The sequence below is a fragment of the Cydia pomonella genome, chromosome 2 (genome assembly GCF_033807575.1).
Source record: "Cydia pomonella isolate Wapato2018A chromosome 2, ilCydPomo1, whole genome shotgun sequence".
In the NCBI taxonomy this organism is placed as follows: domain Eukaryota; kingdom Metazoa; phylum Arthropoda; class Insecta; order Lepidoptera; family Tortricidae; genus Cydia; species Cydia pomonella.
This window is the reverse complement of record NC_084704.1, coordinates 7,905,122-7,919,751: the sequence shown is the minus strand read 5'-3', so window position 1 is coordinate 7,919,751 and position 14,630 is coordinate 7,905,122. Positions and strand designations below refer to the sequence as shown.

The 14,630-nt window shown below is 33.6% G+C and overlaps 1 protein-coding gene across 2 annotated transcripts in view; it reads right to left on the bottom strand.

Annotated features, from left to right (window-relative positions):
• Positions 1–12,569: 12,569 nt before the first annotated feature.
• LOC133532808 (atrial natriuretic peptide receptor 2-like) overlaps positions 12,570–14,630 on the bottom strand; it is a 65,877-nt gene continuing 63,816 nt past the window's right edge. For both annotated transcript variants that reach the window (XM_061871660.1, XM_061871666.1), the window contains one exon: positions 12,570–14,346. In XM_061871660.1, coding sequence (XP_061727644.1) covers positions 13,810–14,346 — 537 coding nt within the window. In that variant the 3' untranslated portion in view covers positions 12,570–13,809. The remainder of the gene's footprint in view (positions 14,347–14,630) is intronic.

Below are 14,630 nucleotides of genomic sequence, written 5' to 3'. Positions count from 1 at the left end.
AGGTTCCATTTTCTAGCACTTACATCGCCACTGCAAACGAAAACTTGACAGGGTACGATTTAGGAACAAGTACGATTTAGGAAAGTGTACCCTACCTACTAATAAACACTTTCGGTAAAAAGCGCCCCATTTCCAATACAAAATGAACCAGACTAGCGGGTTTTTGACACTAAAAGTAAATTTGTCCATAAATGTGACATATTAATAGCATTTATACTCCAAATAAAAAAAATTACATTTCTAATTCGCGAAAAGATAACTTGCTAGTCAATCAGTGCTAAATACTTACTTGCGTATTTTTTATTACACACAATTAATGTTCCCACCCTCCCACCGCAAAAATAAAACAGCAAATTAATTTAACTTAATTTTGCGATGTCACTACAAATGTCAGCAGAATAATACTATAAGTAAATAAAAAAAATATGACACGTGATAAAAAAAATCAAGTTAACGTTTGATTTGCCAACACTTACTGGAATACATTTATAATCATATAGAGAATGCTACAGATACTTGTCGCGGCTATTGATAGTTAGTATACCTGATGCAGTTGTAACTGGCAGACTTCTAGTATAATGTACATTATGCAACGTAGGCGTTATTGTAGGTACTCGTAGTGTAGCCTCCATGAGTTCAGCCACGTTCAAAGAAAATAGAGATTACATAATGTTTTATTTCTATTTCTAAAAAGCAATATTGCAAAGCTTCGTTGATTGTTACTTTAAAGTGGCATTAAGAGGAAAGGGGACGGCCGCTTCTCCATACAAACGTAGTCCCCATTTTCCTCTCTGGATATTGTCATTATGGAATATATTTTTACATAATTTGATGTATATTAACAATAGCTATGCCCCTACGTTTGACTTTTTTAGATTTTTTTGATTATTGTAAAAATTAGGAGTGAACAAAAATTTTTCATGCAAATTTTTAAATGGTCGTTTTAAAAACTCTTATAATAATTAAAACTCAAACGTAAGGGCATGGCCGTGGTCGTGGTAGAACAACCTGTGTCAAAATATTTTAAATGTTAATATCCAGAGAGGAAAATGGGGACTACATGGCCTTTTGTATGAAAAGACGATTTCGCGCGGGTCCTCCACTCTCGTCTTTATGGCTGAATAGCTAGTGACAATAGCGCTTATTGTTATAACTTAACGCTAATATTTGTAAATTTTGTTTATTTGTTTTCATCATCAACCTAACGACATTGAAGGCGTATTTAGGAATGTGATCACTGATCAACATATGGTGGTAATCACATTGATGCGGTTTCCGGATATGGCGCCAGTGTGATAACTGCCTAAGCCCGTAAAGGATAAAAATAAAAATCTTGTAGTTCACCACCTTAAGAGAAATTACTCGTTGCGATTTTTCCATACGAACGCTCTCGACTGTTTCCTCCCTGGATTTTTAACCTAGAGCAATGATTTTTTTCAAATAAGATCAAAGTCCTCAATAGTTGTGCCGCTATGCTTTGCTTTTTTGGATTATTTTATTTTGAAGAAACTTACAGCGCCTCGAAAATCGCAAAAACGGCTCAATTGAATTGGCTGCAAAAAAAAGTACAGTATAAAAATGTGACAACAAATATGCAAAAAATCAACACATAACGGCATAGATTATTTCTACCTCTTGCAGTTTCCAAAATTTCATGGTTGCGTTTTGGAAGACGAAACAGTAGATAGCGAAACCTCGATTATTGAGTTTCTTGCGTGGAAATTTTAGTCCGAGCTGCAGCGCAGCGCGACAGAAACATAGCTTCAAAAATTCGAGATTTTAAAAGTTGCTCAGCTAGGAAGCTCTTAACGCTCTATTTACGTTTTTACACTACCACCCTGAATAGTTGGAAAAATCAACACCAATATAGTACGAATATGTATTAACTGGAAAGCTGCATCAAAGTCAAAGGCTGATTGCGAACTTTCTTATTAGTATGATTACACACGAGAGTCCAGGATTTTCGCTATAACTTCAAACGAACTCGTCGCAGCGGCAAAATGTCACTTGGCATCTACGTATATTTACTTACGGAATTCAGCAGAGTGCCCGACTGATACCTTTAGTCTTTTAAGCTTTACTGCTTCCATTTAAGGCTCATGTTTGTATGGCACTGCACGTTATGTCTTGAATTCTGAGTCCATTTCTTGCGACCAACAGACGGACTGCCGAACTACAGCCATATGTTAGAGACGTGACTTGAGCTTCAACAGCTTTTGGAAATCGTTTAGAAAAATATCAGACGAAACAAGACTATGAATTTTCTTTTCTATATACAGTGTTTAGATTTAATACGGGCGATAAATTAAACCAGACATAAAATTGATCCGTGTAAGTACTAAGTAATCAAGTATTATGGCCCCTTAATAAATTATTGAAAATTCACCAAGCAGCAATGTACTGCTAATAACATTACGAGACATAGCATGACATGCATGTTGCCAGGTAGAGTGATGGCAGGTAGACTAAAATGTTGACGGATTGGTGGCCGCTTTCGAATGAAAGAAGCGCCTGGCGTCCGTTGGCTCGTTGGGTGGATGACATTCGAAAAATCGCGGGACACTTCGCTATGCGACTAGCCCAGGACCGGGATAAGTGGCGTACACGAAGAGAGGCCTATACTCAGCAGTGGGCGAATCTCCATTCGCCCACTCCGCCTCCGCTAAAATGTTAATGATGATTACGAGATACGAGCTTTTTATAGTTACTGTCAATTAAGTACTACAAAAAGCTCGTATCTTGAAACTTGTGGTGTTGCTTTATATTGCGGGCCGAATTATTTTATATGGTTAAAATTTTTATTGTATTTCTAAGCAAACTATATCTCAATATACTTCTTAGGTCCTATTTATATGCTAACCACCGTTTGACGATTCGCCCGTATTGAATTTACACACTGTATTATTATGACCTTTTTAACGTTACTAATAGGCATAAATAGATGTATGCTAAAATAGTAGCTTCTTAATCACTTAATCTAAATCGGATAAGTCGAATTGTTACCTAGACCGTACTAAAATATATAAATCATTTATTTGCCTCTATTTAGAAACTAGAGCTAGGCACAATTACTTTCCATTCTATTGTCTACACCTACCAAGTGTCCCCACATTAGAAAACTGTTTTGGCACTTCTTTAGGTCATTTAGGTCAGGTCAGGTAATTATTTCATATACACGGTGTCCGTGAGGAAACGGAAAATTCTGGATCGTATTTAGAGACAAAAATGTCATACAAACTTTTTTTAATTCGCCTAGGTTCCGAGTTAATACCAATTTAAAAAAGCGTTTTTTATTGTGTTTCAGTGCATTACGCCTTTTTGATGGCGATGACTCTAATATGGGACCTAGTCTAGACGTCCTTATTGACAGATATCAAAGTGACAAGGCACACTTTGAATAGACTAGCTTTTACGAAAAAAAAAATTATGAATTCATATTAATCTGTAAATTTTCCAAGAACATGTACTTGTTATGTACAAAAACATACAAAAAAAACTTTGGCGGAATCGACTTAAATTTGTATAAGATTTTTTCCTTTTTATGACCTCATAAATACGTGTTTAAATTATATCCATTTCCTCGCTGGCACCTTGTAGAAGGGTCGTGTTTAGGTCCAACCACTTGTTAAATAATAATGTATTTTGTTTAGCATATGGTTCAGTATAGTTCAGTTAAAGTAGGTGTTTAATGTAGGTGTAATGTAAAATTTAGAATCAATAAACTAAATATATTTTTATTTCCTAGCATCAATGAGTGCACTAGTACCTTAAAGGGTTTCCTATAAGCGTCGAACTCGAGACTAAATTGTCCGCGCGTCTAGTTATTGCTTACTTTCCAGTTTCTTCAACAATGTACTAGAGAATACCCTATTAAACTCCTACAAAGTAATGGCTTCGTTATTTTACGTAAACATACCTAAGATATCAGATTGTTTATTTTTTAGCTTCTAGATTTGCCAGCGATGTGTCCTATAGGATTTATTTTGTTTATAACCGTCACTGGAGTGAATAACGTGACAGGGGACAAATGGGTAACATTGGTAAAACAATATACTTACTCTGCAATTGCCTATAGGATGCGTCTAACAGCACTCTATAACTACAATCTTTGTATCTGGAATTAACATTCTTATGGTAAAATTTTCAACCCGCTACATATTTTTTTTTAATTTAATTAAAATATTCTGTCTAATGTTACCCCTCTGTCCCCTGTCACGCCATTGGACGGTATGCCACGTGACGATAGGTACCTGATCTGCACAGTTTATGTTTATTTTACAAACCGATTTACTTTAAATCCGACTATTTACGCCCCAAAAACTGTAAATACTACTTATTATGAACAAACAACTAGGTACGTAATATGGAAATTATATTATTTTATCTGAATCTGAACAAATATTGTATTATTTAGGCAGTCAAAAAGCCAAAACTAGTCTAAATACAAACATTTTCTTTGAATTACAGTGATACTAAACAAATTAAGATGGTTTATAAGATTTTATGCCGTATAACGAGTAAAAAAACTAATGACATACAACAAGCAAAAAGCATAACAAATTTACTTTAATTATTATGAAATATAAAGTGGCTCTTAGAAAATCTAAATATAATATCCCCTCACACTAAATTCTTCAGTTTTTATTAACTATGAGACTAATTATTCAATTACATCAAGATCTAAACATGAACTAAAAAATATCTCCTGTGAGACTACATATATACTAAAACAAGTAATTCGTTATACTCGTACCTTAGATCGATTCTAGATCCTGTATTTTAAGTTAAACCTATGTACGGTCGTACCGCTTAAATATGTAGGTATTTACATTTTACTTTACATACATACATATACGACCTTCAAACCTTCAAGAAAACAGCGTACTCCCACCTTAAAGGCCGGCAACGCACTTATAACCCCTCTGGTGTTGCAAGTGTCCACAGGCGGCGGTAATCGCTTACCATCAGGTGATCCGTCTGCTCGTTTGCCTCCTGTGTCATAAAAAAGTGGCTGTGACATAAACGGACAGACAGACGGACATGACAAATCTATAAGGGTTCCGTTTTTTGCCATTTGGCTACGGAACCCTAAAAAATGAACCCCAGCTACACGGATTTTGACAAAGTCACTTTGTTCAATGAAATTTTATGCAGGCTCTAGTGAGTAATAGAGTGCAGATACACTTACACAGCAGATTATTGACAAAATGAGATTCAAACCGAGTTGCTAGTGCTACTAAGTTACAAATCTAATAACGTTGAGTTGTTGAATAGCTTTAATTTAAATGTGCAACGTCTCGGGCGGTAATAAAGTTAACCGTGGTAAGAGTCGCGTAGGAGCTGTATTCTAAAACGAGAACTAAATTCTAACATACCAATGCAATATTAATATCGCCCCGTCATGCTCACACGCATACGGTTGTTCTCGCAAAACAAGAGAGCACAGATCATTAATACGTTTTTGATGTAATTTTGATGCCCACGTAAAAAGCGCATTTAAGAATAAGGCTGTTGATGCCCAGAACTGGGTCAAATGGCGAGAACGTCTGTTTAAATAGGGTTTACAGTAAATAGTGAACACATGAAACATCATATACCTAACATGCCGATATTTTTTTTTACATTCAGTTAAATTTAAAACAGAGGAATATCTAATTGAGATATATAAAAATTATATTTTATGTATTATGATTATCGTTCCCTTACATTTCAGATAATAAATAACCTTTATTCTTTGTAAGTCAATCGTTTTCAATAGCCTAGTAATCCTAGTATATGATGCCATTAACTCTCAATAGATGTGCAAGTTGCGGAAAGTTGAAAATAAATGGAGATTTCACAGGAAATGGAGGAACCTTTCATAGGAAATGGAGAAACCTTCCACTTTGATAACTTTGGAAATTTTTGATTCCCAAAGTTTTGAAAACATTCCGTAATTGTTCGATGTGGAAATTTCGCAAATTTGGAAAATTCTAGACGGTACATTAGTAGTCCGAACACGTCCCATGATATCTCCGGGTAGGGGCAGCATCCGCTTGGTGTACCCCTTACATTTCATCAGATTGTTGTTAAGGCCTTTATGTGTAGGCTTGGCCTCCACGCACACTTACCGGATATCCAAAACAACATTGTCCCGTGTACGGTATGCGTGTACTGTTTGTACATAGGTACTTTTATTTGCGTACTATAAATATTTGTAAGTATCATATATATCACTTTCCAAACAAATGTTCTGCATTTCAATTTATGAAGCAATAAGTAGAAGGGCCGACTGTTGACTAAAATAATATATTGCTACATTTGTGTTGGTTTGATTTATTACAGGGACATCTGTTATGAATATGCTCATAAAATGGGAATAAAATATAAGTATTTCAGGATCTATAGAGCGTATGTTCAACACAAAATATGATACATTCGACTTATTGCTTCTGAAAACTGAAATTCAAGATATGCCGGAATCCCAGCGTTGTAGTGTCGGTGTACGTCGCATATTTCGCGTTTACTTCCATTGAGTACATTGCCGTGCTTTACCGCACATCAAATAAAAGCTGGTACGTACCTGATCCGAGCGAGGAAACGCTATAAATGATTTAGTATTGGATGAAGTAGGAAATTCGGTTCCTGTAGTTTAATACTTACTGCAACTTTCAAAGATTTGATCTTATCAGCTTTAATTTATACAATAGTTTTAGGTCAACTACATTTACAACACGCGTTAATTCTGTAGATACATTTATTATAAAGTTACACTAGTAGATAGATAGAACGATGACGTAAGCTACGAATGCCATGAGGCATTAAATGCGCCTTTTGTACCCTGTTTAGATGTGCAGTAAAGTTTAAAATAAATAAACTGCCTATTTTTTCAACGTTTCCACCAGCAGTTTGTAGTTTAACGAGTAATCTAGATTGATTCTCTTAAAGCACGGTTTTAAATGTGTTTTTTTTTTTTAAGTCTTTTGAAACTTAAAAAGTTGTTTATTAATATTTAACTTATAAATGTTTTACAAACGTATTAACAAACAGTAAACCCTTAGTAGATTGTTAAACAGGGGATGAAAGGCACTCATTTCTGTCGAGGCAGTTTACTATGTTCGAGCGCCAACAGTCCGAGACTAAAATGATGCCTTTCGCCGGGTTAAGCACTCTACTTTTTCATTCCGAATTTCATAAAATATGACTAAGTATTAACTTTTATAGTATTTCTTCAATTAACAATTTAGGTAAATACTATCGTTATTTATGGAATGGGGAGTTAAGAGGGAATAATAACTTTTTGAATCAGACGAAGTAACGGTAATTTTTCTATGAAATTCCATTTCGGGAGAAAACGTTTTCCACTAACTAAATCTTAACAAATTTCTTTGACTTTGATGTCGATCACTTCAGCATAATATATTCCAGGTTTTTAGATTTCTCTTTATTATATATATATATATATATATATATTTATATTTTGCAAATTTTGTAAATCAGTAATACCTATAAACCTAGTTTTTTATTGTGTCAATAACATACTAAAAAATCATGAAGGATGGAAAATGTTTAGAAGTGGAAAAACGTTTTCTCCTTTTGTATACGATCACGTGGTATACTTCCCTCTTAAATGAAAAATGAAAATTGTACAAAAAATCCATTTAAACCAAATTTTAATTGTTTATCGTATAAAAACGTACATGGAAAGTAAAAGGCCCTAGAGCAGAAACGTATTGCTTTCTCCACACTTCATAGATAAACAATGATTCATCCACTTTCAGAGCATGAGAAATGAAAACAAAATGCGACTATCATTTAAACGCGAAAACCTTTTTTATACACTCAACATATTTTATAGCATGTCTTCTACGCTCTTCTCTTCTTCTATCTACGTGGTACAGCTACCCACCATTTTTGGGTTCCGTAGCCAAAATGGCAGAAACGTTATTTTAAACGTCAAACTTATGAAATAATGACGTCTATTTAACACTTTCACCGTCTGGCCTATCAAAACCGCTTTGCTTGGTCTGACTATCAGCCATTTTAGTCGGAAACTATAAGGTATATTTTAATAAAAGTTAGAACGTAGGTGTATATTGTGAACTACTGCTTATTAAAATTTAACATAATTTTATCGGATCTATCACGAATTCATTATGTTACCTTTATGCTTTATTATGTTACGTTGTATTTATTTATTTCATAATATAGAATATTTTCTATATTATACTTTCTGATTTCGTTGTTTAATATTTTTTTAAACGCGATTTTTCAGTAGTCCTGTTTTAGTTTTGCACTTATTTTCTTATAGTCATATTACGAGAATAAAACAATACTTACAACCTCAAGCCAATTTTGATTTTACAGCACCCACAAGTAAATTATCCAAAATAAACGTCCGGTAATTGTATTGTTTTCGTTTAATCCCGCAAGCGTGCGCACATTTTCTTTATACAATTATGTTCCCTCGTAATTAACATAAACACGAGTGTTTACGTTGTACACGCGACCGCAGTAAAACCCACGTAGTACACCCTATACTGCTTTATGCACTCATTACCTATTTTCACAAATTTTTGAATGACTGCTGCTGCTTAGGTCTTTCGAGGACCAAAGGGGTTGGTATAAATACGTTTAAAGACCAAATTTTTCGTTAACAATACTTTTTGTAGTATTTTAAACCCCAGTAAAATACCGTCACAACGCGATCTCTTACTACCTCTTACCTTCTATTTACAGGTAGGGCAAATAAGAAGTATACATATTGTTTTTAAATTTTAACTATATTAAGTTCAAAGTTTATTAAGTATTGTTTCAAAAATATATTATTCAGGGTTGGCAAATACACGCGGAAGATAATGTCTGACATATTTCCATCTCTAACCCTTTTCATTGCAATTTTCTGCACATTGTCGGGTTTATCTTAGTAAATTTGTGTCGAATAGTCGGTTTTACCTATTTAAATTTCATCAGCTCGTTAGCATAGACACGTAATTTTAGATAACCCCACTGAAATAAGTCAGGAGCTGCAAAATTTGGAGAATTTGAGTGCCAATCACTGTCATTTGTCACTGTGCCAACAACGTGTTTTAAACAACACAAACATTTGAGAAAATATTTCTTGCTGCTAGAGGTAGACATTTGGCAGAAATTATCTCCCGTATACAATTGCCAACCCTGAATAATATATTTATGCGAAACTATTTACTAAATTTTGCACTCTATATAATTAAAATTTAAATTAAGTACTCCTCACTTGCCCACCCTGTATAATATGCATTTTGTACGGTGGGGTTGAAGAGACAGCAAGGTATAGTACTGTAAAGGTTTGCAACCTCTACAGCCTTTTGGACGGTGACTGGCAACAGTTACATATTTGAATTTAGAATCAGATCTCGCTGTCAGATGGAATATATGCGAGCGGGGAGTCCAGAATAAAACGTAGTGATTATATGCTCTTTGGTCCAGAAGAGGCAGCTGTTAAGACTAGACGAATATTGTAACGTAACTAAAATGTTATAAAAAAATATACGTTTCAACTATGTACCTCGAACGTTTGTCAACCTTGGATTTTTGCCGATTTTTTTTTCACGATTATTTCTTAGGTAAAATTATGCCATTCCAGAAGGTACCTTTCCTCCAAATCAGTCTCCCTTGACCAAAGGTAAGTTGACCAGCACACTATCTAATTTTATAAAATTGGCATGTACGTCTGTTGGGGGTAGATATTGAAGTAAAACGTTGAGCGGTCATTAGGAGAGTCGGCGTAATGGCCACTTCCCGTGGCCTTTACGCCGCGGCCTTATTGCCTGTGATTCATCTCATTGTAGGAACCTATAGATGCTACTGTTGTGTTACTGACTGAAACTGTAGGTCGGCGTAGGTGTACGGTGGGGAATACAGAGTGAAAAACATAAGGAGAAATCATTATGAGAAAAAGTTCGAGTATATAATTATGTATATTTAGGTACACTGCAGTGTTCAATGCGCGACGTTACGTCACTCATCTTCCTGTGGCTTTACCATGATTGCCTTAGCAGTATCAAACTGATATATTCGATTACATCTGCCTAAATTACTTTCTATATATCTTGTTCGCACTGATATATGAGTACGAGCGAGATGAATAGAAAGTAAGTTACGCCTACGCTAGCGAATATGTCACTGTCAAACTGATGGTCGCCGTACTGCATTGACATATATATCATTAATATGGTCAATGAAATTGCAGTAGTTTCACACCTACAAAACCTTATTTTTCCTGACACTTTTTGATAAATATAAAAAATTGCATTTCTAAATGATTTCATAGAAAAACCTCTATCTTATATGGCAATCTTTTCATAGTAAATTGATCTAAACAACTAAAAATATCATATGCCTACGCGTTCTAGTCATACTAGGCTGAACTACTTTTTTGCTTCTATTATAAGTAATTGGTATTGCATTCAGATCTCAGGAAGCTTCGATTCTATTTGGTACAATCGTTTTGAAATCGTATGTGTATTTATCTATTTATACAATCCTTATTGCTCAAAAGAAAAACTTATCGTACCTACATAAGGCGGACTTAATGCCAAAAAGCATTATTTACCATTCATGCAGATAGATATGTTGATCTTGATCTAAAATTTGAAAATTAAAGAAACTGAATTTGAAGTCTGATTCATTTCAAGAGCAATTTAGAAGTAAGCAGCTCACTAAGAAGTAAAAGGTTTATTGTTGTATCGTTCAGGAATGCCTATTAGTGGGGACGGCCTCTTAATAGCCACTTTCTTTTAATATCGTCTGTACATTGCGCCCATATTGCTTTTGATATAGCTTCAGTATATATAGGGTTATCACTCGCGTTTAATGGGTCAACGTTCGACATACTAAAATATCTGGAATATTTATTACTTATTTTTTATAGATTTCTAGCTGACACATATTTATTAGTCTGTAGGTCTTAAGAGCCCGGTAACGATTTTAGACCAAAAATGTAAAATGATAGATTTAGTTGTTGAAATTGTACACCTTTTGTTACGTAATATCTAAATAACAAGTATTGGTTTCTATTAGCACGTCTTCTCATCTTGCCTTTTAATAATAAGGTCGCAAGCGTGCATCTCCGGTAATATGTGACGAGAAGGGACAGTTTTTAAAATGCATCAAAAAATTATGGTGGTAAATTATACAAAAGAAAAGTTTCAGCAAATGTTTTAGATTGTTTAAATATCAAAATTACGTTGAAGTTAAAAGTAGATTTTCAGAGAAACTGTCACTTGTTTTGATGTAATTTCTGGAAAAAATTGATTTCGTTTAACTTTCATTTACACTACCTCAAATTTATAATAACAAAAATGTAGTGTATAAAAGTTGAAGTACAGGATATGTGTAATACAAAATTACCATTTTTAATAAACCAAACTTCACGAATTTTACAAATAATATCTGCAAAATCAGTGCTTTACGCGTGTTTACCTAAAAGTCCATCAGAAAAAAAAATCATTACTAATTAAGTCTGTTTTCAAAAAAAAATTATTAAAATGAAAGATAAGACGTGCTAATAGAAACCAGTACTTTTTATTTCTAATAGTTTACAAAAGGTATACAATTTCATCGACTAAATCTATCAATTTGACATTTTTGCGACTTATCATCATCAATAACGGCATCTTAATATAAACACTTGGGAAGATCTTTTTTTGCAGTTTATATTTGAAACGTCTGATAATAAAGTATGCGTGTTCTTCTTCGTGACGTGGTAACCCTACAATATAAGCGGGTAAATATTACTTACCGTATATTTACTTCAAAGCCCGTGAATGACTTTTACTTTATAAAGTTACTGTTTGTTAGTTCTACACTAGCTTTTGTCAGTGAATTTGTTCATGTGTAAGTCGCGACACAGTTTTCCAATAAATAATTACATTGAATGAAAAAAATCGTCTTTTGATATCACATTCATCCATTTGTAGCTGTATTATATAAAATATTTCTTAGCACACCCATCATGGTCATACGAAGTAAGTATGGAATAATACCTAAATTGTGTTACGTTTTTTTACTCCTCTACTGTTATCTGCCATTTAATCATTTATGAACACTAATGAATATACATAATAGGTTTTAAGAAAAGTCTATATTGTCTATTCCTCATAACAGCACTTGTGCTTTAAAATTGCTAAAACGATACTGCAATTAATGGCTACCAACCTAAAAAAACAGAATGAATACAGTTTTCAAACTAAGTGTATTGCTTCCAACTTACAAAAACGATTTTTTTCATGTCATCACTTTCTAGTGAAAGTCAATTAAAAACAAAGTTCATCATAGACAATGTTTTTAATTTTGACGTATCCTGCGCTTGTAGTTTTTTTTAAATTAATTTTGCGTTTTATGTATAAGTCAGTAGTCATACAAAAAGTATTGTATGTAACGTTATATGAGTAGGTCATAAAAAGCAAGTAGCGTGGGTTACAATGGGCTCCGGCTAACATTGTAAAAGAATACGCCATGAGCTAAAACGCTTGCATAAAATACTATTATTAGGCTAAGTTTTACCTAAAAAATGGGTACAAAAGTGATGATGAAAAAAACATCAGTACTAATTACCGACTTTTTATTCATACAATAAAACTTCGACATAACAGACCATACTTTACAAGTATTGAGGACTAGAAACAATCACAATATAAAATAAATTAATCTCTTTTCACAGCTCTGGTAAATAAGTTGTACTTTCATAACAATAATATAATATCACAATCAAATCATTACAAATTACAGCAGATCTAGTCAAATACCACATAAAAATAAATAAAATCACAACAAAGTTTTAAAAACCTGTGGTTATAAGCGTAAACAATCACTCGAAGGGCCTTGTTATATTGAATTCCCAAATTATTTTGAAACATGTATAGAGGCCTGAATTTATAATAACAACATTTAGTAACACTTAACTATAATTAAATAGTTCATTCATTATTTTTATTACACGCTAGAAGTTGGAGAAATGAGATAAATCAATACTATAATCTTCTTCAGTTACTAAAAATTCCACAGGTTTTGAGAGTTATACCGGGTCATACACTAAGACATTACTTTGAACATTCAATAAATAGGAAACGCAGTGTATAGTAAGAAGAAAAGAAAATACAGATGTATTTCAATTTGGTCAAGTCTACCTTACTTCTATCAATATAACAATTATGGCATTAAATGTCAAAATTGGTCTGTACCCTCAAAGTGTTGCGAAAGGACTAAGTATTTATCCGAATATTCTGTGAAATATATAAAAAAAAAAAACATTTCTCCAACCACTAACACTCCTATTAGACAGTATTCGGGGTTAAGGAAGATATAGAGGTATAAAAGGTCAGTAAAAACACTATAGGGTCTAAGTGTATAATACAGTTCTAATGTTTTCTTATTCACACATATTTTTCTCACTACATCTTTCTGATAAATCGTCTTTACGATTGATTCCTTAACCTAAATGTCATTAAAAGTAATAGTTAAATACCGTGTGTTTTCTAAATATACTAATATTTAATTATTTTATTCAATTTCTAAAATTCGGAATGAGTCTTTTAATGTGTAATAATTACAGACAACTATATAATAAAAAATAACAAAAGAGCAACCATTTAATTAATTCATTTTACTAATCTCACCGGAGACTGTTACTTATTCAATAATGACTAGACTATAGAATGTGCTTGGCACAAAATACTCTGTTAACGCTTAAATAGAAACATTGGCTAAACTCTTTTTTATGTTTCTATATAAAGAAAAATGGTTTTTGGACCGGGCAAGGAAATTAGGCGTTGCTTTATTTCATGCAATTCAGTCTTCAGCTTTAATCGATTTCGGTTTATCGATCTTAGTATCGTTGCCTACACTGTTGTTGAATCGATTGACGACATCTCGCACCTTACCTTTGCTAATAACAAGCTCCTTGTCATAAGTGGGTGTGATTAGGCCTCTATCGTTTCCATTACAAACTGTTTTACTTTGGGCAGCCATCATTGCTGCAAAATTTGCGCTTTGAGATTTTCTGAACTCTTTCACCGCTATGTCAATATTGTTGATCAGATCTTTTGCTACAAATGTTGCAATTTCATGCTTAATACGGTCTCGTTCATTTAGTAATTCCAGAGGTGTTTGTTTATGAGAATCTTGAGTTTTTTGTTCATTACTTTTATTTTCAGGACTCTGGCGATGTCTGACCGAGTGCGCTGCAGGGCTGTCAGGTCCTTGGAACGTTATGCTAGGGTTATTTGCAGTGTTTTCACTCCCATTTAAATCATCATAGCTATGGATTTGAGGATTTCCGGATTTTTTCTCGCCAAGCAACCAGTAAGTCGTCATTTTTCCTTTACCCTGTAACAAGGTAAACGTCATGATTGCAATATTTTAATACTTTTAACATACTAACATAAGCATATATTGGCAGAATGCCCACGGTTTGACCAATGTAGATTTGACGCCGAATTTAAAATGAAAGAAAAAATTGAGAAAAAGAACTTCCACATATTACTAGTTGGCAAATCAACAAACGAAACTTTTTCAAAATACTGCCGAACAAAATGGAAGTACTGCTCCGTGGGCAAAAACAAAATAGTAATACAAAATGTAATTCAGCTAATAAACCAAAAATAAATTCA